This window comes from Microcaecilia unicolor, chromosome 5, assembly GCF_901765095.1.
Source record: "Microcaecilia unicolor chromosome 5, aMicUni1.1, whole genome shotgun sequence".
Classification (NCBI taxonomy): Eukaryota; Metazoa; Chordata; class Amphibia; order Gymnophiona; family Siphonopidae; genus Microcaecilia; species Microcaecilia unicolor.
The window spans coordinates 124,588,986-124,615,808 of NC_044035.1; the positions used below are offsets into that span (position 1 = coordinate 124,588,986).

Here is a 26,823-nt window from a genome sequence, read left to right on the forward strand (position 1 = left end):
ATATGCCTTTTTGAACAGGTAGGTTTTTAGTGATTTCCTGAAGTTTTGATGGTCGTAGGTTGTTTTCACAAATTTAGCAGTGCATTCCATAGTTGTGTGCTTATATACAGTAGGAGAGGCTGGATGCATAGGTTGCTTTGTATTTAAGTCCTTTGCAGTTTGGGTAGTGGAGGTTTAGGTATGTTCAAGATGATCTGGTTGTGTTTCTGGGTGGGAGGTCTATAAGGCCTGTCATGTATCCTGGGACTTGGCCATAGATGATTTTGTGGACCGGGGTACAGATTTTGAAAGTAATACATTCTTTGATTGGAAGTCCGTGCAGTTTTTTTCGGAGGGGTGTGGCACTGTCGAACCGCGATTTGCCAAATATAAACCTGGCTGCTGTGTTTTGAGTGGTCTGGAGTTTCTTAGTGAGTTGTTCTTTGCATCCAGCATAGATTCCGTTGCAGTAGTCTGCGTGACTTAGTACCATTGTATTAGGTTGTAATATATTTCCCTCAGGAAGAAAGGTTTTATGCGCTTAAGTTTCCACATTGAGTGGAACATTTTATTTGTTGTGGAGTTCACTTGGCTTTCAAATGTGAGGTTGAAGTCGATTGTAACGCCGAATTTTTTCAGGCTGTCTGAGATAGGGAGGGTGTGTTCTGGGGTGATTAAGGTTGTGGGTTTGTACGTATTATGTTGAGATGAGAGGATGAGACAATGTGTTTTTTCAGTATTCAGTTTCAATTGGAAAGAGTCTGCCCATGAATCCATGGTATTCAAACCGAGCTTGATTTCGTTGTTGATTTCTATTAGATCATGTCTGAAGGGAATGTAAATTGTGACATTGTCTGCGTAGATAAAGGGGTTGAGGCCTTGCTTTGCTAAGGACTTGGCCAGTGGGATCATCATTATGTTGAAGAGTATTGGTGATAGTGGTGATCCTTGAGGTACTCCACAGGCTGCTTTCCACGGTGGTGATATGTTTAAGTTTGATTTCACTTGGTAAGTTCTAGTGGTTAGAAAACCTTTGATCCAGTTAAGTATTTGTCCACCAATTCTGAAGTAGTCTAAAAGCCTTAGTAGTATATTGTGATTTACCATGTTGAATGTGCTCGACATATCAAATTGTAGGAGAAGTATGCTTTTGCCTGTAGCTATTTCCTGCTTGAATCTGGCCAGGAGAGTGACTAGCACAGTTTCAGTACTAAGAAGGGGGCGGAATCCCGATTGTGACTTGTGTAAGATTGAGAATTTGTCCATGTAGTCAGTAAGCTGCATGGTCACCATGCTCTCCATTAGTTTAACTACTAGTGGTATAGATGCAACTGGGCAGTAGTTGGCAAGTTCGGTTGCCCTTTTTCTTGGTATCTTTAGGGATTGGGGTGAATAGGATGTTGCTGTATTCCTCAGGGAAAAGACCTTGTTGGAGTATGTAGTTTAGGTGAGATGTGAGGTCTGTTATGAAGCGGTCAGGGGCAGATTTTAGTAGGTAGCTGGGGCAGGTATCCAGTTTGCAGTGGGTGCTGGAGAACCTTTTGATTGCCTAGGTGACTGTTTCAACGGTGAGGGGCGCGAAGTTTGACCAGGTTTGATCAGCTGGGTATTCTCCAGGGTTTGGATCCAGGTTATTGATGAAGTTTTTGGTGTCAATGTTGTTCTGAGGTAGCGTTTTGCGTAAGTTAGTGATTTTTTCATTGAAATATTTAGCGAGTTTGTCAGCAGATGGGATGTCTGTATTGGTTGCAGTGACCACTGAAGTGTCTAGTAGTTTGTTCAGAAGTTGGTATAATTTCTTCATGTCTTTGTAGTCCGGCCCTATTTTGGTTTTGTAGTATGTCCTTTTGGTTTGTCTTCTAGCGTATTTGTATTTTCTTTGTGTCTGTTTCCATGCATTGAGTATGTGTTTGTCTTTTGTTTGTTTCCATGCTCGTTCGAGGTTTCTGGTTTGTGTTTTTAGTTTTTTCAGACTATCGTTAAACCATGGTATGGTGTTATGCCTGCGTGAGATTCTTGTTCATAGGGGCACTATTTTGTCTAGTATGCTTCTGCATCTTTCATCCCATTTTGTGAGATAGTGTGTGGAGTCTGCTTGTGCAGACCATTCGTTATTGTAAATCTGTAGCCAGAATGTTTCCGGATCTATTTGGCCTCTGGTGCTGTAGATTGTATGTTGTTGTGTGTGGTAAGAGCCCTTCTTCCGCCATTTTAGTGATAAGTTTAGTTTGTGATGATCGGTCCATGGTGTTCTGACCATTTAATATCTGTTATTGTTAGGTTCTGGTCTGCTGGTAGTTTGTATGAGATAAGGTCCAGGGTATGCCCTTTGACATGGGTAGGTTGCGTTTGTGGCCACGTGAGGTCCCATGAATGGAGGAAATCTTTGCATTCTCGTGCAGTAGTGGAGATTGGGTCTTCTAGGTGAAGGTTGATGTCTCCTAGTATTAGTATGTTGGAGTTGGTCGCTCATGTATTTGAGATGAAGTCAGTGAAGATAGTCTGGCACTCATTCCAGTTTCCTGGTTGTCTGTAAAACAGGACGGAGTTCAGAAGATCAAGCAGGGTTTTGCTGCGGATTCTGAGGCGATTTCAAATTGTGGTGTTATGGATTTGGCAACGGTTTCAATGGTAAATTGGGATTGATAGATTAATGCTATGCCTCCGCCTTTCTTTTCCTTTCTGGTCCAGTGAACGATTTTATATCCTGGGGGGCAAAGATCTAAGATTATGGGGTCCTTTTGGTCCTGGATCCAGGTTTCATTGATGAAGAGTAGGTTGAGGTTTTCTGACCTGATCCAGTCTGTTAGTAGTGTTGTTTTGTTTACTACGGATCTGGCGTTAATGTAGCCGATTTGAATTTTTTGATATGGGTCAGCTATGATTGGTGTTACGTGGATTGTTTTTAGTTGTTGATTCTTTGTTATTGTGGATTTGTTATGGTGGTTCTTTCCCTTCTGTTGAGGTTGTCCGCGTGTTGATGTTCTTTCTTTGTTTTGGTTGTTGTCGGTTTGATGAGGCAACGTGTGTCTGTTCAGTCTTTGGGGATGATGTAGTATAGGGATGATGTTGCTTTCTACGAGTGGGATAGCTTGAGTTAGGTGGATCAGTGATAAGGAGTAAATTACTAGGTATAATTTGAAGGTATTCATTTTGGTGGTAGATCAGTTTGGTCACCTGGTGGCCGCATACTGTAGGATGCTTGATAGGGCTTGGATCTGGTTTCTTTTGGATATAGATGATTTACTCACCAACAGGTGTTCAGAAGTATTTACTTGGGGCACAGAATCTTCGCAATTCAGGGAGCTGTGATGGTGGTTGAGGTAGTTTACTCACAGTTAGATGTTAGAGTTGCACCAGGTCCAAGGCTCCGTGGTTCTGAGTGGCCTTTGTTGGAGGTAGGTATCTGGAGGGGTGTTGTAATGTAGGCAGGCAGTGTTCCTGCTGGTTGAGGTAGCTCGTGATTGTGTGGCTGGGGAGAGCAGTTTCACATCCTGGGGTGCAGGACGCGTAGGTTAGTGCTAACCCAGTGACAGGAGGTAGAAACGTGGGTTTACAGATGCTAGTGCTAACCCAGTCACGGGAGGTGGAAACGTGGGGCAGTTAGCGGCCCAAGATCATCATCACTTCTTAGTCCAACTCTGGGGACCCCTGCTAGCAAAACCATGGGCCTGGAGGTAATTTGGGGGGCCATTCACACCTACAGCCTTTCCATAGATACAAATATACTCATAATGTCACTCACATGAACATCTACTCATATCCTCCCCTCCTCCCACCTACATAGCCATTGCCACCCTACTGGGACACACTCTGTCGTATGTCTCCCCAGTGGGTCCCCCAAAGACATGCCTGAGTCTGTGAACAGAAGAGCGGGAAACATGCCACCATGTCACACTGTAAGTGTGCACTTTTAAACTAGTTTGTTTTTCTCTCACTAGGGAGGGCCACAGCATCATGTGTTCCTTCTGACATCTTCAAAGATTATCATGCACAAGGGAGTATTACTAACATACATTAGAGGAATAACACATACCATATTTGACATGTGCACAAATGAAAAAATAGTGCATTATTTTACTGTGATGTCAGGGCCGGTCTTAGGCAGAGGCGACTAAGGCGGCCGCATAGGGCCCTGCGCCTAAGGGGGCCCCGCGCGGCGCGCCTCAACTCTGCTCGCTCGTGCCTCCACTTCGACCTCTGCTGGACCGCCACTGCTCACCTCGACGACCGCATAATCATCATCACCGGCGCGCGCCCACCCCCGGCTTGGGCCCGCCGTCAGCTCCCGAGAGTCCCCGCCTCCCCAGACCCCGGCGACTAACTGCAGCGATGCTAGCGAGCCAGGCCCAGCCCAGGCAGTGACGGCCCCTCCCCCGACAGCGACGACGACTAGGACAGACACACTAACCCCACCCAAGAACAGTGGTTCCACATGTGTAGGCCTGACCTTTGCCCTTCTAGTCCGACCTACCCTCAAGTAATATATTCTCTATCCCCTAATCCCCAACCCATCCCTGTAATGCTTGGTCCCCCCCACCCAGCCACCCTCAACAGCCCAGCGAAAATCTGTTCAAAATTTGACTCCGAGCTGCAGGAGAAACTCTAGTCAAATAAGCCCCTTTCAGGTTCTCAGGTTCAGAGCCCGCGGGGCCAGGCTCTGGAGCAAACGTGAGCCCTTGGGCTGCTGACGAGGAGCGACAGCAGCAGGCAAAACCCACCAACCAACGCTGGGCAAGCACACCAACACCGGCAGGGACTGCAGGCACCGCCCAGCAAGCCGGAACACACGGACTGGAACACTGGACTGGAATTCCCCGGACTGGAGGACACAGGACTGGAACCCCGGACCGGAACACTGGACTGGAATCCCCGGACTGGAACACTGGACTGGAATTCCACGGACTGGAGGACACAGGACTGGAACACTGGACTGGAGCACACCGGACTGGTCCACACAGCTTCACCTGCACTTAGCTACTAAGCCCCCCAGGAGTTGAGCTCCTGGGTTCGAGTAGCCGGCAGGACTTTCTGGATGACACAGGGACCAGGACTAGAACAAGCTGTAACTGAAGTGTGCCCAACTCCTAAACTGACCAAAAGTGTTCCTAAGCCCGGCACCAACAGAAGAGCTCCTAAGCCCTCCACTAACAGCAGTGCTCCTAACAGAAACTAACAGGAGTGCCCCTAAGCCCTACACTAACAGAAGTGCAGGGAAGCCACAAGGGAAAAGGAAGGGAAGACAAACGCCAGACCTAACACTGGTGCTTCCTAAGCACCATGCTGCAGCAGCTAAACACGGGTTCTCACCCCGGTGCTTCCTAAGCACCAAGCTATAGCAGCTAAACACAGGTCACGAGGAAAAGCGGGGAAGACACAAGGAAACAAGCAGGAAAGCCAAATACCCAAACAACAAAAGGTGCTTCCTAAGCACTTACTAACAAGGGTGCTCCCACCAAACTCACCGTAACAAAAGGGAAAAACAGGGAAGTCAAACACACAAGACACAAGTGCACATTGCACTAAACTAACCTGGACCTAAAGCAAGTAGCTAGAAGCAAACGTTGCGAATGCCCTGAAGGAAAGAACACCACTTCCTTATCAAGGCCCTCCCAGATGATGCCACTCTCCCTAGAGCCAGGCAGAACACATTGAAACCCCGAGAGGCCCAACCCACATCAATGCAGCACAGAGAAGCTCTAGAAGCCAGTACACCCAGGGAGAGGTAGAGCAACTCAGTCCACACTCACAGCTGCAGTGAAGTGAGACAATTAGCCCCATGCTGGCAGCAGCCAGCACAGAGAGAGAGAGAGCTAGCTCAAACAGGACAGAAAAACAGAACAGAAGCCAGCTAAAAAGCTGACCCCCAGGCAAAAGGTAAGTTTGAGAGGGGTTTTGACCACGATCATAACAGCCCCCCAGATCGCCAGAAACCTCTGCTGCCTCTTCGGAGACAAGTGGGCACCCTCTGACTCCCATATCATGAATTGATGTAATTTATTCCTCTAATACCACACACGGGGGGGGGGGGGGGGGGGGGGATGATCCTGAATCCAATGGTTAAGAATACATTTCTTTCCCAGAATACAAGCTTTGCCTAAAAATAACTTATCACCCAACTTTCCTGACCTCCACCAGCCTAATGTACAGAAAATCGCTTTTTCAAACATGAGGGACACCCTGCGTCCAAATACCAAATGGAAGAATCCCGCTATATCTGACCAAAATGCTCTTATGTATCTACACTGCCACAATCCATGATATAAAGAAGCCCCTATCGTTCCACATTTCTGACATTGTCCCGTATCCACTACCCCCGCATGGCTAGTCTGCTGAGGGGAGAAGTATGCTCTATGAAGTGTACGAAACTGACTGAAAAGTGTCTGCGCTATGCACCATTTGTGGGCCCCCTTTGAGAGTTGCCAACAATAGCTTTGCCTCAATTGACCTACCCACATCCTGCTCCCACCGGTCAGCCACCATTTGCAAGCTCGTCGTAGACAAATGATTTCCCAATTCTTTACAAAACCAAGATACCAAAACCTGACCCTGTGCATCCCCCTCCAGGAACTCCCACAGTTGCTGGCCGAAACCTGCTGACAGGCTGCCGGCTGGTAAGGCTGTCATGTAATGCGATAGCTGAAGATAGGCCAGAACCACCGCAGGACCCCTCTCCTCCAGAGGAAAAAGTTCTTGGGCAGATTTCAGGATCCCATCCTCCCTAACTACGTCTTCTAGCAATAGCACCCCTTTCGCTTTCAAGTTTCGTAGAATCCGGCTCTCACTACCTGGCAAGAACTCTGCATTCCCCCCCCCCCCCCCCCCCCATGGCAAAAATACGCTACTAGTGGGCTCCTGCCTCCACAAGGCAAGTACTGAATGCTAAAGAGACCACAATGGCCTCAAAAGTATGCTCTCACCCGAACCTCCCTGGGCAGGCGTCCATGAGGGGTATGGAGCAGATAATTCAAATGCCAGGAGTGGAAGTATGCTCTCTCTAAGTCCACATCTGTGTATGTGTTAGTACCCAAGAGCCAGTCTCGCAGGTGCCTCAATAGACAAGCCTGGTTGTATCTACCCATATCTGGGATACCCAATCCTCCTTGAGTCTGCGGACCCACTAAGAATCTCCACTGCAGTTTGGGCTCCCCCCCCCCCCCAGCAAAATTTCAACAGTATTTTCCATAAGGACTCCAAATCCCGACGCAAAATGTGAATAGGGAGAGACTGTAGCACATACAGCCATCTGGGGAAGATTATCATGCGATAGAGCTGAATCCTGCCCATGAGGGTCAGGGGAAGTGTCATCCAAAAAGCCAGCCTCTGCCTAGTATCCTCCAGTAATTTGGTAATATTAAGGTCATATAGATGCTTACGATTCATTGAAAGCTGTATACCCAAATATCTGAATGAGTCTTGGGCCCATCTCAATGGGAAGGTGTTACCTCAGAGTCGCCTGACCTTCTCTGAACTGGCCTATGCCTCTGACTTGGCTAGGTTAATCTTGAAGCCAGAGAAGTCACCATATTCCTCCAAGCTTTCCATTAGGTGGGGTAATAAGAACTCCGGATCCAAAATACGCAGTAAAAGATCATCTACAAATGCTGCTGATTTGAAAGTCTGCTCTCCAATCTTCACTTCCCTAATCCCTGCGTTTCATTGTATCTCCCTAAGTAACAGGTCCAAAGACAACACAAACAACAACGAGGACAAAGGGCATCCCTGCCTGGTTCCCCTAGTGATTGGGAACCAGTCAGAGAAAACCCCATTTGCAAACACTTGCGCCCTTGGATCCCTATACAATATTTGGATGGCCTGCTAAAAAAAAACAAAACACTGATACCATATGCTCTCAGCACATCGAAGAGATATCCCCACTCCACCCGAAAGCCTTTTCAGCATCAAAACTGATCAATAGAGCGGGGATATCCTCCAAACACACCCTTTCCAGCGCAGCCAAAATTCGCCTCATGTTCTTCGCCACCAATCTCCCACAGGTGAACCCTACCTGCGGCTCCAGGATCAGTGATGGCAACACTTTTGCCAGCCTATTTGCCAGAATCTTGGCCATATATTTAGTTTCCATGTTCAACAAGGATATAGGACGGTATGAATCCGCTTGATCAAGCGGCTTACCCGGCTTAGGAACGACAATAATTTGGGCCGTGTTTATATGTTTGGGCAACTGTCCTTTCTGTATGGAGTCATTGAACACTTCCGCCAGTATCGACCCCACTTCAAGATGTAAAAGCTTATAAAACTCATTACGCCACCCATCGGGCCCTGGCACCTTTCCCAAAGGACTCTGACCAATCACCCACTCCACCTCCTCCGCCGTAATAGGTTCATTAAGCTCTGCCAAATTCTGACCCATCACCTCTGGTAGATCCAGGCTTGACAAATAAACCTCCCCCTCCAGAGGCACTGACATCTGCGGCCCATAGAGATGACCAAAAAACTCCTTCAAAACTGCATTAATCTTATCATCACTATGCGCCAGGCTTCCTGCTGCATCTCGCAATGCGGCTATCTTGCCTGACCCCGAATTCCCATGTACCAACCTGGCCAAGAGTCTACCATTTTTGTTTGAGAATCTGTACAGTTTATATTTGTAATGTTCTTGGGACTTCACTGCTCGCCTATGCAATAACTCGTTTAATGCCTGTTGGCCCTCCAACAACAATTTCCTTACTCCTACGGAGTGACTTCTCCCATATTGCTGACGAAGAGAGGTTACCCGTCTCTCCATGTGCAACACCTCGCGGTGTCAGACCTACCACTGAAAACTAACATATGATATCACCTCTCCCTGGAGAACTGCCTTCGCCGCCTCCCAAAAGAGAACCGAGTCCCCCCTATGTTCCGCATTGCTGGTCTTGTACTCTTGCCATTTAGATTCTAGGAAGGACTGGAAGCGAGCATCCTTGTACAAAAAAGTGGGAAACCTCCAAGAGTCTCCCCGGGGGGTATCATCTCTGGTCTGCAGACAGAACTCCACCCAGGCATGATCCGAGATCATTATAGGCCCCAACTTTACCGTCTCTACATACGACAAACAATCCCTTGAGAGTAATACATAATCTATTCTGGACATTGTGGCATGTGCTCGCGATAAGTGTGTATAGTCTTTTTCCAAAAGATGAAGTGCCCTCCCACATCTAGCAAGTCTAGGGCCGAGCATAACATTGAAATTCCCCCCTGGGATCTGGTTAATTCTCTCCCTCTTGGCTGTGATCGATCTAATAAGGGATACGCCACTTCATTAAGGTCCCCTCCTTAATGGTAGGATCAACACCTCACCCATATTGTGTATTTTACAAATTAGCTGCCCATAGAATGCCTTCTCAAAGGTGTTCGGAGCATAGATATTACACAGTAGCCAAGGCTGCCTTTCCAACACCACTGATGCCAAAACAAAATGCCCCGCAGGGTCAGCATACACCTGTTTTGTCTCCAATTGTAGCCCCTTTCGGATCAGGATCACCATCCCTCCTCGCCTCCCCACTGCCGGAGCTCCGAAGATCTCCCCCACCCACCACCTTTTTAACTTGGCATGCTCTAAAGCTGATAGGTGAATCTCCTGTAAGAAAGCAACAGAGGCCCCTCGATCATTGAGGGGCTTTAGAATTTTTTGTCTTTTGATCAGACAGTGGATTCCCCCCACATTCCAGGAGAGAGTATTTTCATATTAGCCATATTCTATGTAATGGGCCCAAGCGGTAAAGGCTCATTCTGGTGTAACAGGCGACATTAACCCCCTGCCCAGACTATACCCGGGGTTAAAGTGGCCTAGGCCAGAGTATACCCCAGGGGATAAACTGGCCTAAAGGCCAGACTATATCCCCCTAGGCCAGAATATACCCCTGAGTTTACTCTGGCCTAGGCCAGAATATACCCCGGAGTTTACTCTGGCCTAGGCCAGAATATACCCCTCCAGGGCAGAATAGAATATATCCCTCCAGGGCAGAATACACTATCTATGCCTAGAGGGATAAAGTAGCCTAGGCCAGAATATACCCCCCCAGGGAAGAATATACCCATTTTTGCCTTGGGGTATATCCTGCCCTAGGGGGTACAGCCTAGGCCAATTTATACCTAGTAACATAATGTTTAATTAATTTGACTGTTCATAATATAATAAAAGTCATAACGTCCTGAAACTTCATCTTCTAAGACTAGGAGCTCCTCACTTTAATATAAACATTCAAAGTTAAACACTGATAACACCATCAAAATGAACCCCTCAGGGAAGAATATACCCACTTTTGCCTTGGGGTATATCCTGCCCTAGGTCCTGAAACTTCATCTTCTAAGACTAGGAGCTCCTCACTTTAATATAAACGTTCAAAGTTAAACACTGATAACAACATCAAAATGATCATGCTTGTTTTCAAGATAAAGTGTGTGTTCTGTTGTTGACTGCAGATTGAAACTTGCGGGATAAGTCAACCAATCCATGGAGTCACCAACTTTTGTGTGGATGACAATGTCACAACTCAGCAGATTTGCTGTGGCCATGATCTCTGCATCAGTTGCCCATACTCCATCACGGGAGATGCCAGAGATGTTCACATATTCATTCACCTTTTGGTTCAAGTAGTCCTGTAGTTTTCTTCTCAAGTCATTTTTCATGTGGTGGATGACTTTATTTCTGAGCAGGGAGTGGTTGTCCTCTGTTCCTGTCAGAAAGTAGCTGATGGCCTGGAAGTAGCAGTTGCCATCACCTTTGGTTTTATATGTATGCCGTGGTTGTCCAAGGTCCCTTGTGCATCCACAATACACAACCTTACCAAATGTAAGGCCAAGAGTTGTGCTAAGATACTTTCTTTCTGAACTTGGTAGTGGGTTGAAAGTCTTGGTTTGCTTATATTTCTGTGCAGCAGAGTCACTGAGACAATCATCAGAGGACTGAGGTGGTGGAGTAGTCTCTTCATCCTGGTAAATCTTAAGGTTGCTGGCATAGTAGGTGTTCTTCAGTATCTTGCCAGTCTTATTGTTCTTAAGTTTTACTCATCCCTTGGTCAAGGATTCCACAACAAAGTAGGGTCCAATCCAGCGTGGTTCCATCTTTGAACCCATGCAATGAATACGTTGCTTATTCTTGATGTAAACGATGGTTCCAGCAGTGATTTCTTTTTGGCTGTTGTGTCAATGGTCAAAGGCATGCTTCTGGTGTTCCTAGGCAGAGTGAATGTTGGTACTGACAGTTGAGCAGAGCTTTTTATGAATGGTTGTCAGTGTATTTAGCACATCAGGGTTGGCATCATCTGAAAGGGGCATGGTGTCCATAGTGTCATATTCTGAGGGATTGAGGTCCATAGGAAGCTTGGCCTTCCGTCCATACATGACCTCAAATGGAGTGCACTTGGTTGAGGCATGCACAGATGTGTGATAGGCAAACAAAACACCAGGGATGAACTGGTCCCAGTTGTTTCCTTGTTCATTGACAAGCTTACTGAGAGATTCCTTGAGTGTTCGATTGTCACGTTCCTGCTGGCCATTTGTTTGTGGGTGGTAGGCAGATGAAATGCGGTGATCTGTTTGAAAATGCTCCATCAGGTTGTCGATAATCGAGTTCACAAACTCTCGTCCCTGGTCACTTATGACAGTGTCCATACAGCCAAGGCGGCAAATAACGGAGTACAAAAAATTTGCTACTGACTTGGCACTCTTATCTGGAACAGCTGTAGCTTCAGTCCACTTTGAGAAATGATCAGTGGCAGCAACGATATATTTGTTGCCATTCGATGTTTCCTGAAGAGGACCCATCATATCAATCCCGACTAAGCTCCATACTTTTCCAGGCACTGGTATACTGTTGAGTGGTGGAGCCTCCTTGCTGATTTTGGGATTTGTAACAAAACATTTTTGACAGGCTTTGACATGTTGGTGAATGTCGTTCTTCATTCCCTTCCAGTAATAACGGACAGAGATTTTGGCTAATGTTTTATCTCTGCCAAAATGGCCACCAGAAATTGGGTTGTCATGACAGGCCTTAAGGATATTTGGCAGTTGTCTTTTAGTTAGAACCTCCTTTTCCCCATGGAAAAGAATCCCTCTGTCTGCTCGATATGGCTTATCTGTTTATCTGAACTGGGTCTTGGCATTTAGACGTTTCTTTGGAGGTAGATCGTAGATCCATAGGGGGTACTTTTGTTGTGCTGCAGTGTAGAATGTCAAAAGTTGGTTATACAGTTGGTCTTCCATGGTTGTCAACAATGGTAAAGTAAAGAGTTTGGTGTTAAAAGATGCAGCTGTGTGTATGAGGATGATAAAAAGAGATCTGCACTTTTCAACCAATTAGAGACAGGGTGAGAAAACCAGGGAAGTGACAACAGAGGAAGCAGCTTCTCAACCAATCAGAGATAGGCTGAGAAAGTGTTAGAGGAAGCAACCAATCAGAGACAGGCTGAGAAAGTGTTAGAGGAAGCAGCACAGATGGTATATTCTGGCCTGGAGGGGTATATTCTGGCCTAGGCTACTTTTATTATATTATGAACAGTCAAATTTGTTGAACATTATATTACAATTGCATTATATTGTTTTACAGGGAGTATGAATTGGCCTAGCCCCCAATTTATATTCCCGGGGTATAATCTGGCCTGAGGGGGTATAAAGTGGCCTAGGCCAGAGTATACCCCGGGATTAAACTGGTCTAGGCTAGAATATACCCGGGGTATACTCTGGCCTAGGCCACTTTAACCCCGGGTATAGTCTGGGCGGGGGGTATACTCTGGCCTGTTACACCGGGTCCCAATATCCGCACATGTAACCCACTGTTGGAGCGCCCCAGCCAACACCCCCCCCCCCCCAAAAGGCCTGTAAACTGCCAAATATAAACTGCTGCCTCCGCCGAGGGTCTCCACGCGAGTCACCAGGCACCACTCCCCCCTTTTCCCTCCCCCTACTTCCCCTACACCCAACATAACCCTCCCACCCCTCATCCCCCTTCCCTTATCCCAACTCTCACCACTTCCATACGTGAAGCCCAGAGTAACCACTATCCTATGAAAGATGTTGTCCTTGTCCCTCCTCCCCCCTCCAGACACTCTTTAAATGCCCCCTGTAAATATGCTTCAGGCATCCTCTTGCTGGCACACACAAAAACAAATGTTCTCCTCTTCCTCCCATATTAAGTCCCATTCATTCTCGCACTACCAGGCTTGAGGCAATTGCGCAGCTGCCCAAACCCCCGGGAGCCCACAAGCCTCCAGGGATAGAGTGTGTAAACATCCTCCACATGCCCACCAGCCTGGCAGCTGCTTTTCCGGAAGGATCTGAACAACAGTACATATACTGCCCCTCATTGTCTGGACTATCACAGTCAATCAAGCATACGATCCAGCAGTCCTGAGTAAATATTAGAGAGAAGAAAAGAAAAGAAAAGAAAAAAATATCATTCTGCTGCCGGGCAAGTCTTCCATGGCTTCACCTACGGGTGAAACGCACTACTCCACGTGCTCTTGCCCACTTGTTGATGACAGAGTCAAACCAGGCTTAACCAGAGAATAATTCCCAATTGCGCACTAAGCCACATATGATCCATTCGTAAGAACTGTAGGTCCACGCTTCCTTCAAGCTGCCTGTAATCCTTCCACATATGGCCGAGCTTCAGCAACTGTGTTAAACAGACGAACTTGCCCATTGTCCATGATTTTAAGTTTAGCTGGGTAGAGAAGGCTGAAACAAATTTTCATACCAAACAGCTTGGAGCACAGCGGGGCAAATGCTCTGCGGGCCCCTGATACCTTAGCGGAATAGTCCTGGAATCACAACACTCACACGTCCTGATACTCCATCTGCGTTCCCACTCTCAGGGCCTGCAGTATCGCCACCTTATGCACATAGTTTAACACTTTAAAGATTACTACTCGGGGCCTAGTATCCCCTTCTTTTCGTTGCCCCATTCTATGAGCTGTCTCTCCACCCGAAGGGGACCATCCTGGTCTTTCAGCTGCAGCACTTATGGAAGCCACGATTCCAAAAACGTGCGGAGGTCTCTTTCAAGGAGGGTTTCGGGTATACTGACCAAGCGCAGATTATTGCGGCAAGACCTATTTTCTAGGTCTTCTACTTTCATTTCGAGCTCTGAAATGCATGATATGAGCCACAGTTGCTCCGCCGATACCTGCTGCATGGTGTCCTCGATGTTCTCCACCCTCTGCTGGACTGTCTGTAACTCTGCCGCCAAGGTCGTATAACGTTCTTCCATGCCATCCAGCTTATCTAAAATTAACTGCAGCTTCCTACCAAGAGTTTGTTCCACAGCCATTGTCACTTCGGCTGTGATTTCTGCTGTCCATACTGAGCTTGGCGACGGCGTCAGCAAAGGCGGTATGCCTGCGTCCACCATCTTTGTCTCTTGCATTCGGCTTTTCTCTTTAACCTCTCTCCTCGCACTTTTAGTCGTCATCTGTGCCTCGTAATTGGCCCCAGAGCGCTCTAGTCTGTCTCCGACTCACCCAACAGCTTTGCTTTGTCAAATCCCGAGGGGGGGGGGGGTGGCAGAAGGCTTTATAATGCAGATTATAGCGGTCACTCTAGAACAGTGAACCCTCATGTCCTCATTCCTCCATGACCCAACCGGAAGTCCACAGGATCATTTTAAAGGGAACACTGTTAAAGGATACGGTGCGTGGAACAGAGGCATAGCTAGGTTTTAATGTCAGGGTGAGCAGACTTTTGTAAAATAGGTGCCAGCAGTGATCACACAACTGGACTAGCAGAAGTCAGGTTGTAAAACACAGGAAATAGTACGAGCATATGTATGGTAGTGGAGCAAGGCATTACATGTTAGAAAAATTGATGATATTTTTATCACGATCAGTTAGCTAATAATCTTCTAAGTATGTTACTCAGTAACACAATGTTATGAATTGCCATAACATCTTTCACTGAATTTTTCCTGAACTATGAAGCAAAATATTTGCAGTCAATTACCATTCACACTGTAACTTAGAGCATCCTCACTTCACGCTGGCTCTTTAGCACTTAGCTGCAATTCATATTCTGTCAACCAGGAGTGCTTGTGCTGCTTGTGTTGTCATGATCATGACTGAAGAGTGCAGCACTAGTGCCACCGGCACTGGCCCTTCTTCTGTGTTTCAGCAACACCAGCACTCCACTCTTTAGCCACGAGCCTGGTGACACCAGCAGCAGGAATGCTCCTATACTCTGCCAAGGAACAGACAACAAAGTATGTAGCCGCAAGCATATTGTGAAGTACAGTAGAGTCTCTGTTATCTGACGTAAACAGATGATCCACTGTTGGATAAGTGAAAAGTCAGATTATATGGACTATACTGAAAATTCATAGAAAATGTGCATTTCAAATGCTGCCATGAAAGCAGGGTCTCAGTAGCAAAGCCAAACAGAAATAGGTGCTGCTCCTCCAGTGAACGAGACACCAGGAAAGTGGAGAAAAAAGCCATGATGACATTGTTGGGGTTTTATTGCTAAACCAGATGGTTGGATTGGAGAGACTCAACTGTACAGTAACACAAGGCCTACAAAAGTCACTCAGAACCTATATAATCTACTATACCATAACACCACTAATTTACAGAAGTAACACAACAAAGATCATATCTAGAAAAATGCAACACAGGAAATACTGTAATGGAAACTAGAACATCAATATGCCTATTGGGAAACTGAACAAGTTGGATTCTTACAGATGCTTAAATAGAAACTTCATGCAAACAGAGTACTTGGCCTCAGTCACAAACACTGAACACAAATAGACCCTTGCCAGGTACAGAATAACTTAAGTGACCACAAAGTTAAAATATGAATACGTAGACAAAACTTAAACTTAAAACCCAAGAAGCCACACTGCATGCAGTGCAACAGTAGAGAAATAGAAATAGAAACAGCACCCTCCACTCTGCAAAATATAAGGTAAGGAGTGTAAACTTACTGTACTGACATTTTCCATTCAGTGAATTAAAAATAAAATTCTTCTTTCTACCTTTGTTGTCTGGTTGTTTTGTTTTTTCCCATCATGTTTGTCCCAGTCTCCGGTTTCTGCTTTCATTTGACTTTTCTTAACTTTCTTCACATATCTCCAGTCCATCTGCCACTTCTTCTCTGTCTTCTTCACTTCCTCTCCTATATCCACCTTTGACTTTGATCTTTTCCTTTCAGCTTTACTTCATTTGTCTTCAATCCTCCTTTTTATTTTTAACCATGTCTGCCTACAGCTTTTCATCTCCCTTACTCCAGCCCTCCCATTCTTCATTCTATTATTTTTTTTGCCCCTCTCTTCCAGCACCTTCTCTTTCCTCCCTTCTGTAATTGTCTTTCAATTTTCACTCCCCTGACCAGTATCTTCTCTCTCATTTTCCCTCATCTCCTCTATCCAGGATGTCCTCTTTCCCTCACCTCCATACAGCATCTCTCCCTGACACCCTACACCCTCCTTGTATCCAGCATTCCTCTGTGTCCCTCTCTCCTTTCCATGTCAGCATCTCCCCTATATCCCTACTTCTCCCATGTCCAGCATACCCCTTCTCACTCCTCATCCCTGTGCAATGTCCAGTACCCCCGTTTGTTTTTTTATTCCCTATTGTCCAGCATCTCCCGTCTTCCTACTCACCTCCATCCAGCATCCTCCAAAATTCATTTTTCCTTCCTACTTAATCTAGCATCATTTGCCTTCACTCCTCTTTAGAGACCTATCCCCTTCCATCCAGCATCTGCCCTTCTCTCCCCATCCATCCAATGTCTGCCCCCTCTCTCCCCCCCTTCTGTCCAGCGTGTGCTCCCCTCTCCTACTTACATCCAGCATGTGCTCTCTTTCTCTTTCCCCTTCCATCCACTGTCTGCCCCCTCTCTCTCCAGCATTCCAACCAGCATCTGCCTCTTCTCTCACCCTATCTTCCAGAGTCTGTCCCTTCTCTCCCACCTTCCTTTCACCATCTGTCCCCTCTCTAACCCATCTCACTGACTTCCTTCCAGCGCTTCTCCCTTCTAACTGACCCTTCCAGTGTTGGTCCCCCCTCTTTCCCTCCTTCCATATAGCACATGTTCCTTCTTGCCCTCCCTCCTCCCTCCTCTCTCTGACCATCCAGTGTCTGTCTCCTCTCCCTCCTTCCATCCAGCCAGCACCGGTCCCTTCCCTCTCTCCCTCCTTCCATCCAGTGTCTTTCTCTGACCCTCCCATCCAGCACCTGTTCCCTCTGCCCTCTTCCATCATCTGACCTCTCTCCCTTCTCCTCCCTCAGACACCCCCATGCTGCTACTACTGCAGACCAGCAACAGCAAATCAAAGTACAGCTATCGTGGGGACAAACTATGCAGTTTTGAAGCTGCTAGTCCCTGCCCCTCCAGCTCTGACATAATTTCCTTTTCTGGGGAAGGGAGAGGCAGCTGTGAATCTGCATAGTGCAGCCCCACAATAGCTGTACTTTGTTTTGCTGCTATTACCACTGGACTAAAGCAGCAGTGGTGGGAGGGAAATGAGGCAGGTTCTGAAGAAACTGCTGCAGGTGTGTGGACATGCAGCTTAGAGGGAACGGTGTGCATAGGTGCCATTTCCTTTAAAATCTATCCCTTTGTGCCCCACCTAGCTATACCTCCTAAGATACCTCTACCCTCTCCAAGAATAGACCCCCTCCTCCCAGAATAGACCCATGGACCTGAACTGTATCCCCACCATCTGGAAGACACTCACAGAGCTGCCAGCAAGACTCACCCCTGAAGACACCTCTCAGAACCCCCCTTCCCCCAAAGACCTACCCATGACCTACTGGGATTTTCTCTGTTTGTCTAGGTACTTGGGCAGGAGTGATCCCCAGTTGTGTTTGTTCCTTCGGGTCTGTGGTGAAAATAGTGCTGGTAGATCCCTAGTACAGGGGCGAAGCTACGGGTACCCAATTTAGGCTCAGGCCCGCCCACCACCCAAGCGCACACACGACACACTGCACTGACTGCAGCAGCCTAATGTACCACCGCGGCAGAGACGGCACCTGTGCTCAGCTGATATCCAGCCCGCCTACCTTTCGACCTTGCAGTGCAGAGGTACAGTGGCAGACTTGGGTCGGCAGTCCGCTCAGCAGGGAAGCAGTTGCAGGTCACATCGCAGCCGCGCAGCTCGTCATCGTAGTTGTTCTGCTCCCCTCTGCCCCGCAGCTGCTGCGGAGCCTGCAGCTTTCATTTATTGGCCCATTGCTGTTAGCGATTCACACAGGCATTCTAGGGTGACCTTCTCTCTGCTGTGTCTGGCACTCGCATAAATAGGAAATTCTATCAGAGAGGTCAAGATGCGGCAGGCTGCTCTGAAGTGCCTGTGTGAACTGTGAATCGCTGCTAGCAGCAACAGCTGAAAATGAAAGTGGAAGTGCAGCAACGTGGCCAGGCAGGAAGAGTCAACACTCTCGGACAGCTGGAACTGTGGGAGGAAAGGCAACAAGAGGTTGGAGGAAAAGGAGAGAGCTAATCGATGTGGGAGGAAGACGAGGGGGCTGGAAGGAACGGAGGGAGCTGCTAGATGTGGGAAGAAGAGGAGGAGGAGGAGGAAAGGGCTGGAGGGAAGGGAGAAAGCTGCTGGACGTCTGGGAGGAAGAGAAAGAGGGGGCTGGATTGAAGGGAGAGAGCTGTTGGACGTGGGAGGAAGAGGAGGAGGGGGCTGGATGGAAGGGATAGAGCTCCTGGAACAGCACAAGGGGGGAGGGAAACAGAGATGCCAGGCCTCACAGTGGGAGAGAGGGTGGACAGGCAGACAATCAAGCAAGCAAACCAGATGCTGGAAAGAGGGGAGAGAGGGAGAGAAGCTGGATTTGGAAAGGTAGGGTTGGGGAGGAAAGAGATATATTGGCCTGGGGGAGGAAAAGAGGGGAGAAGCTGGACAGGGAAATACAGGGACAGAGGCACAGTGATGGAAGAAGATGGATAGTGGACATGGAGATGGTAGAAATGTCAAATGGACAGGAGACCTTGGTGAGTGAGTTAAGATAAGACAGAGGGATAGCAGAAACCAGAATCTGGGTCAACATGATTTGAAAAATAAAATGACCAGACAACAAAAGGTAAAAAAAACAATTTTATTTTTCCATTTTGTGTTTAGAATATGTCAGATTTGAAACGTACATCCTGCCAGAGCTGGTGCTAAATATGGCTGGGGCCCAGGGCAGAAATTTGGGAGAGGACCCCAAAGCTTACTACTAGGCTGTACCTTCTTCAGCTTCCAGCTGTCCTGTAGTTCTCTCTGGCCAGGGGGCCAAGTGCAGTTGGCCTAGTCGTAATCCCTAGCACCCCCTGTGGCATGCGGTATCATTATATTTGCACAGTGTAGGAAAAATGCATCCATTTCTCTGGTGCTGTACTACATGCAAGGTTTGGCCTCTTGGGATTTCCATTGAAATTGTTTATGGTTTGCGGTCACTTATTCTGTATTTGCCATTTGTGTTCTTTGTGTGTGACCAAAGTATTGTTAGCATGAATTTTCTATGTAATATTCTGTAGTAATTTGGCTTGTTCAGTTTTCTTGATAGATGTATTCATACTTTAGAACCCCACTGAAATATTTAGGGCCCTAAAATATCATAGGTAGGATCCTTGTTTTGGATGTTAGTGCTGGCATAATAGAGTTGCTCTAGGTTCTGAGTGACTTTTTGTTTGATAGATTTTTATACTATACAATATGCCTTGTTATTGAGATAACACTAGAAACAAACATTTTTGCATGGTGAGTTTTATAGGGAAATGTCCTAGCTCTGCATCCACTGCTGGGGGAGGGCCAGGGGGTTCTATGGATACACAATATTTGGGGGAAGCATATGTGTGTTGGAGGACCGTGACTGAATGGAAGATGAAGAGTACACCCTCTTGTACTTCCCCTAGCCCTCAACGTGACCTGTAGCCACTGAAGCCAGCATTGCTACCCTCATTGAAGTTACTGGGAGTGGGGTAGGGGCAGGGCATGGGTGCATCAGGTGTTTCTCTAGTGCCCACCCATCCAACCTGTTGGCCCACCCAAAAATTGCCTTCTGGCTACACCACTGCCCTAGTAGTAGTTTCACAGTACTACCAAAACTATTTGGCATCTTGGCCACTAGCAGTAGTACCACAAGACTACCACTAGGAGTCAGCTATAACCATTTTGAACCTAATGCTCAACAGAAAAGGAGGAACTGGGATCGCTTCTGCCCCAGCCACTAGACACTAATATGCTTGACTCTTTTGTTAGAAGCCAAATAATTATTTTCCTGGCACAACTAAATAAGTACTCCACAATTAAGGGCCCACAAAAGTAAATGTCTTCCTTTGCAAGGACTGCAATCAAACAGCAGCTGTGCTAAGTGAAGGCTACATGTTGGCACTGAGGGTTTTCTTAGAAACATTCATTTCTCCATGGTGTGTAGACATTCACTATCCTGCATATTGGTTAGAGTATTAATTTTAATTTCTTAATGTCTTTGTACTCTAAATTGTAAGTTATTAAAAGACTGAATACACAAAAGTTAGCCAAATATCCTTTGAGCAATATTCACTTTACTCAGAGGGTAATATAATAACCAAAATTATATCCATTTTCTGCACAATTTTGCAAGACATTTAATGTGTACAGTAGAATCTTGATTATCTGATGTAAATGGGATCAACCCATTGCTCGATAAGTAAAAATTTGGATAATACAGAAAACAATGGTCCCCTTAAAAAAATACAGAAAAAAAGGCATAGAATTCCCGATGTTTTCATGAGCAGATTGGTAACTCAACCACAAGGATCGGGAAGTGAGCTGCTGGAGACTCCTAAGTATTAGAAGAACCCAGTCTCCCATGCATTGGCTGTTACTTAGCCCTTCCACCTACATCGGAAGGAGTCAAAGGATGAAAAAAAGAGACTAGCTTGGAGGACCTGGCAGTTGGAACCTTAGCACTGATGACAGCAGCAGCTGATGCTGGTGAAGCGGGTGGAGGTTTGGCGACAACAAGAGTCCTCTACGTCTCCACAGGTACTGTTGATGGCTATGGTGGCAACAGTAGAAGGAGGTAACACAACTTTTGTTACCGTCATGTTTGCAAACCCACCCTTTGGTGGATACTTTACATGCAATTTGGGAAGCCATAGCTGATCTGGCCAAAGCGTCAGTCCCTCAAATAAATGTGCAGTCCCAAAATTTAACTTTGCTACAATCGCAACCTGAAACGATCTCAGCAGAATTGGAAAAGGTGGTTAGCTGCGTGGCTAACTTCAAGAATGATAAAAATAACAAGGTCTGTTCAAACTGTGTTCATTAAAGACTTGATAAATATTAGTGGAAAAACTGAGACTTTAGAGAACGTGCTTAAAATAAGGAATTTGCACATAAAGTAGAGTTGTGATGATGTCAGTGGGGTTGTCGGATATGCCAGATGGTTGGATTAGTTGAGATCAGATAATCAGAGACTGTACTGTATTATTATGGCCAGGAATTCACACATTCTTGACTGTGCATTAAACCATGAAATTTAATATGTGTTGCCAATCTCCTGGCCTGTGAACTGCTCCCCAACACAGTACAATTCCTGATCGTACCTGTGGAGTGGGGCCTTCTCCACCCCAGCATGGCCCTAAATCCACTACCCTCCCCCCCCCCCCCCCCCCCCCCACACCTCTTAAAGCCTCATTCCCTTGCTGCAACTCTCCAAACCATTTTAGAGTCCCCACTAAAGCCCACAACCCCTCAAAACTTACTCTATAATTGGGCAGAGGGAAGTTCTTCATGGGGCAGGAGGAAGCCCCACTTGTTCCTCCTCTCAGCATCTTTTAATGAGAAGATACCAGCAGACTCCAAATGATGAATGCCTCTTATCATTTGACTGAGGTGTAGTTATCTTTTTTTGCAACAACAAACCAGCAAAGTCTTTTTTGCACACTTATCTTTGCAAAATTCTGCATTATTGAAAGCTTTGTACGGTTTTGTATCATAGCAGCAGCAGCGGTTCATTAAGAGGTACTCTAAAACTTTTTCTATGTAGTGGATACACACAAAAGTCTACTTTCAAAGTGCACATTTATAAAGTCACTAAGCAAACGCAGTTGCACTCCAAAAAATGTACAAAACTGCTGAAATGTTGATATTTTTCATGTTTGCATATTGTATATATATATATTTTCATGCACAGTTCATTTTTAAGGACTTGTATACATCACCCTCTCCATTTCTGATACTTTGCTTTGGCTTGCAAGAGTGAAGCATCATGGTAACTATTTGTCAGTAATATTTGTAGAGAAGCTAGAGTACTTTATGAAAAACAAGGTAAATGCTGGTTTAATTGCAGTATTTTTACTGCCCTTTTGTATCTCATACACAACGCAGCTCTCTATGAATATAAAGATATTTTAGTATTGTGCATCCTTTGGCGTCCTTTTACTAAGCTGCGGTATAAAGTGGTCTTAGCACGCCCTTATGTGGGTTTTTCCTGCATGCTAAGGCCACAGCAGTAAAATGGCTGATTTTCTGTTTTTTCACATTCATGGCCTTGTGCTGATGTTGCTATTAGCATGTGACCATTACAAAAGTTACCGAGTGAACACAGAAAGGCGGTATATCAAGAATCTAATAAACATAAACATACTGACACCTATTTTGTAGGCAGTAAGGGTTGTGCTATCAGTTAGAGAACACTAACCCCCAGATTCTGTAAAGGGAGCCCACATTTGGGCATGGACCTTGATATCCACGTGCAAACTAATTAGTTAACAAGCCACTATCAATTATTGTTGTTAATTGAATTTATGCACAGATCTGCACCCAAAGTGTCTCGCATGGAAACTAAAAGGGGACATAGCCATGGGAAGGGCTTGGGTGGGTCAGAGACATTCCTATAATTTAGAATACCCGGCGTTACATGCCTAACTTGTGTGCCAGGATATACACCAGGTTTCAGCAGGCGTGAACCTTCGTGACCAAAGTTGGGTGCAGAAATCCATGCTAAGCGCTATTCTATAAAGGCCATTTGCTGAATCTGTCCCTAAATGCACAACATGATGCTTCATTACATAGTAAAGAAAAGTTATATATCTGTAGATAGTCCTACTCAATGGAATTGATAGATTAAAGGCAATATTCAAAAGCCATTGATCCACTTAAAACGGTTGAGAATTGCCCACCCTATACCTATGTAAAAATCCACAGAGATCATGTACTTTACCCACAACCTGGCCTAGATGGGTGGCATTTTTTGCATTTTCAAAACTCTGCCTGTTGTTTGCCAGGGCAGACAAGCAGGTGCCAATCACTGCACTTATGAAAACTCATGCTTCTCTTTTGAACCGATGTGGATACTTTACTAGGTGGCTTTGATATTTACTGCACGATTTTGAAAATCATCACCGTTATAGCTTGTGCTAAATTTAATGCACTTAGAAATGACTTTGAAAATCACAGTTCTTGTGTCTACTGTTGCATGATCCTATTGGTTTGTTTGGTTTTTTTTGTAACCAGCACTTTTTTTTTTGTATATGTTTAATAGGACTATTTAGACCTTGCAGCTTCAACCCCTTCAGACTCATTACTTTATGACGATGGACTCTCAGAAGAAGAGACCCCTCTTGTGGACTGTAATAACGCTCCCCTCCCTCGAACACTCCCTTCCACATGGATTGAAAACAAACTTTATGGTAGAATTTCACATGCATTTACTAGATTCTAGCAACTCAAAATGTGATTTTCTTATGCACTGTCCTCACACTCTGTAACCCTTAAGAGTGTTTTCTGTCTGAATGAAGCCAATCAAAGTTTGCTTGGAAACCCTTTTTGTTTGTAACTGTCAAACTTTGCATCAGGTTCAAATTTGAATTTGCAGCTGTATTAAAAAAAAAGGATGTGAAAATAAGTAACATTACAAATTATTTATGTGTATATATTTAGATCTATAGCTACGTATATATCTATATGCATATATAAACTGTATAGATATATATTGTTTATATGTCTAATATATATATATGCATACATTAGCAAATTAAGATGAAACCATGGGATCAAAGACATTTAGAAGAAACTTCCCATATAGATTTTATGCACCTACAATTGAAATAACATAAAAAACTACTTTGTTTGCTAAACGTTTTGTGTTTGATTCCCTTTTGTGGATCAAGCAGTTTTGCATTATCCAGATGGCTTGCTGGGTCTCTGATCTTGAAGAAAAATTAAGATGAACAGGCATTTGTCTAGGGTTAGCTTCTCATGTGAGATGAAGGTTGTCACACCTTCCAAACCCACAGAAGCCAGGAAAGACTGAGTGCAGCTGCAGAGCCTGGGGAAGAACTGAATCATTGTTGGTCACTAGGAAACTACATTATTTCCACTGTTTTCACATCCTTTCTGCCATGTAATCCCAAGAAAACATCAGCTTGAAAGCTGTAGCAAATGTTTGATCAAAAAAGATATTTGTTTGTATTGTGGTGGTGATATGGACAGTAAATGTGGTTCTTGCCAAAACTCCTACTTTTCTCTCCAATTAATAATTGTACAAAGTCCAGGATCTATCTTATTTCATAGATGGGTATCATTTTGTGTGGCTTGGATAGCAAATCTTTAAAAAGTAGCCAGGGACTTTCCATTACTTTCTCCCAAATTCCTTAACTAGTCAATAGAAATCATTAAAAATAGTCTTTTCTGTTCACTTGAACCTGGTAAAACTAAAGAGCTCTTTTAAAGTTTTTTGAAGAGAGAAAGAGAGGTTGTAATTTAGATCTCTCTTTTTATTCTACTTCAGATTAATTAAATACGTTTTTCATTAGGTAGTTGTATAAAAGATCTTTTTACACAGCTATTTACTGTCTCTTTGTGTTGCCATAGACAAAGGATCTTTAGGTAATTGGAAGCTTAAAAGAAAGTAATAGGTTCCGCTGAGTTATTATTGAGGACCCAGTCTTGGTGGTGTCTTTATCTTCAAATCAGCTATTCCTTTGCGCTCTTAAATGCAACAAAGATTTGGGATTAAAGCCAAAGTTTGATTGGTAAATATGTAAGGGAGTTTTGCCAAGGGCCTTACTGTCTGCACATGAAGTTTTGGTTCTTCAGTGCAGAAAAAATTATCTGTTTTCATTTTTAGGCATGTCATATCCGAACTGGCCTGAAGAGAGCCCCGTACCACTCACAAGATTCGATGGCACTAACTCTGTCTTTTCAAGATATGCAAATGATAGTGTATATGCTAACTGGATGGTTTCACCCTCAGCGGCAAAATTTATGGACAAGTTTGATAGTTAAATTTTCTTTGCAGAAGGTAATGAACTTGTGAGGGGATGAAAGATACAAAAAAAAATAAAATATATATATATATATATGGAGAGTCCATTGGCTCTCTCTTTGTCATTAAAAACTGGTTAAATCCAACACTAAACTCTAGCTTGGAAAATTCATTTTTTTTATATTTTGTGTTATCAAATTTGTAAAATGGTTTTATGTATACTGAAAATTTTGTTCAACGTTACCCCTTTTATAAAACATATCGAACCAGACTTGAAATGGTTTTAAAGTTAGAACTTTATTTATTTATTTCATATTTAACTATGGCAGAGCATATGTTTTTTTCCAGAAGCATACCCTTCATGCTTCGATACTTTCCAGCCTTTGATTAAAGCTTTTTAGGGGAAAAAAAAAAGAAATAGATACTTTGCTGGTAGCATGGGCTGCTGTTCAAATAAAATATTAAGTGCAAGCATGGAGTATAAGGAAATGTACATTTCAAAAGATTTGGTTCACTTGATTAACATCAAGATTTTCACACTATCAAGTCACTGATCTATCTGAAAAGCATTTACAGGGTCAATATTTGTATTAAATATAAGGAAAGAAAATGCACTTATAATCCAGCAGATGAAGTACTGAAATTTAAGTTATTGATTCCTCTGGAATTTTTTGTTTGATAACACTATTCTTACTGGATATGTATTTCATACTAAAAATTCACACATGCATTAATGCAAGTTGAGTTCTTGTCCTTAACCAACACAACTAATACTTTGTTTCATTATGTCTGCCTTAATCATACAAGAAAAACTGATATGTCAGAGTTCTTTCAGAATGTAAATGTGGGCTGTACATATTTTTCATTGAAATTAAGGGCAATAGATTCACAATTTGCAAAAGTCTATTTCTTAGCTCTGTAATACAGATATAAGTCATTATAACACAGTATCCAATCACTGTCAAACCAGGGAAGTCCAGGAAACTATTATGTGTTCTGACTGGTGCAGCTAGCCTAATTTTTGCTCAATTATCTCTGTCTAAAATGTTGCTACTGATATTTTATTGTCAGTTTTGCTAGAAGAAAAGTTGTCAATGAAATGTTGCAACTTTAATATGGTATTATAGAGAATGATATAACTCTTATAGAGCTTATGGCTGAAAATTAAATAAGCAAGCCACTCTCTTTGTATCTTTTGTTTATATTCCCAAAAGTATCATACCATTACTCTTCCTCTTCATTTGCACCTGAATGAGTTGTGTTACATTTCTGAACCATATTGCTGGTGCATTTTAGCTCAACAAGATATTGTTCCTCTAGTCCTGGTAACGTCTTCTCAGGCCTTTCTCTATGTCAGCACAATGTGTACAATTAAAGAACTGTAATTTCATAAATAAAAAGCCGAGTTCATGAACCTAATTTGTTATAAAATGGCTTCAGAATTCTGAGGAATGAAGTAGTCTGATTTCCGGTGGTGGTCAAATGGTATATTATTTTAAGAAAGAACAAGCATAAAGGATTTACCTGTATGGCGTAGCATTTGTTTGTTCAGAAGTGTTGCACTGAACATACACTTTTTTCTGGGCACATAGCATGCACTAAATCATTTTCCCATGCACTAATGGGGTATAAGACACAAAGCAATGATATTACATGCATA

The 26,823-nt window shown here is 44.5% G+C and overlaps 1 protein-coding gene across 1 annotated transcript in view; it reads left to right on the plus strand.

Annotated features, from left to right (window-relative positions):
- The window catches only part of RET (ret proto-oncogene), a 157,425-nt gene extending 132,043 nt beyond the window's left edge, over nt 1–25,382 (plus strand). Inside the window, exons 19-20 of the mRNA XM_030204979.1 lie at nt 23,439–23,586; nt 25,026–25,382. Coding sequence (XP_030060839.1) covers nt 23,439–23,586; nt 25,026–25,183 — 306 coding nt within the window. The 3' untranslated portion in view covers nt 25,184–25,382. The remainder of the gene's footprint in view (nt 1–23,438; nt 23,587–25,025) is intronic.
- Nucleotides 25,383–26,823: the final 1,441 nt, after the last annotated feature.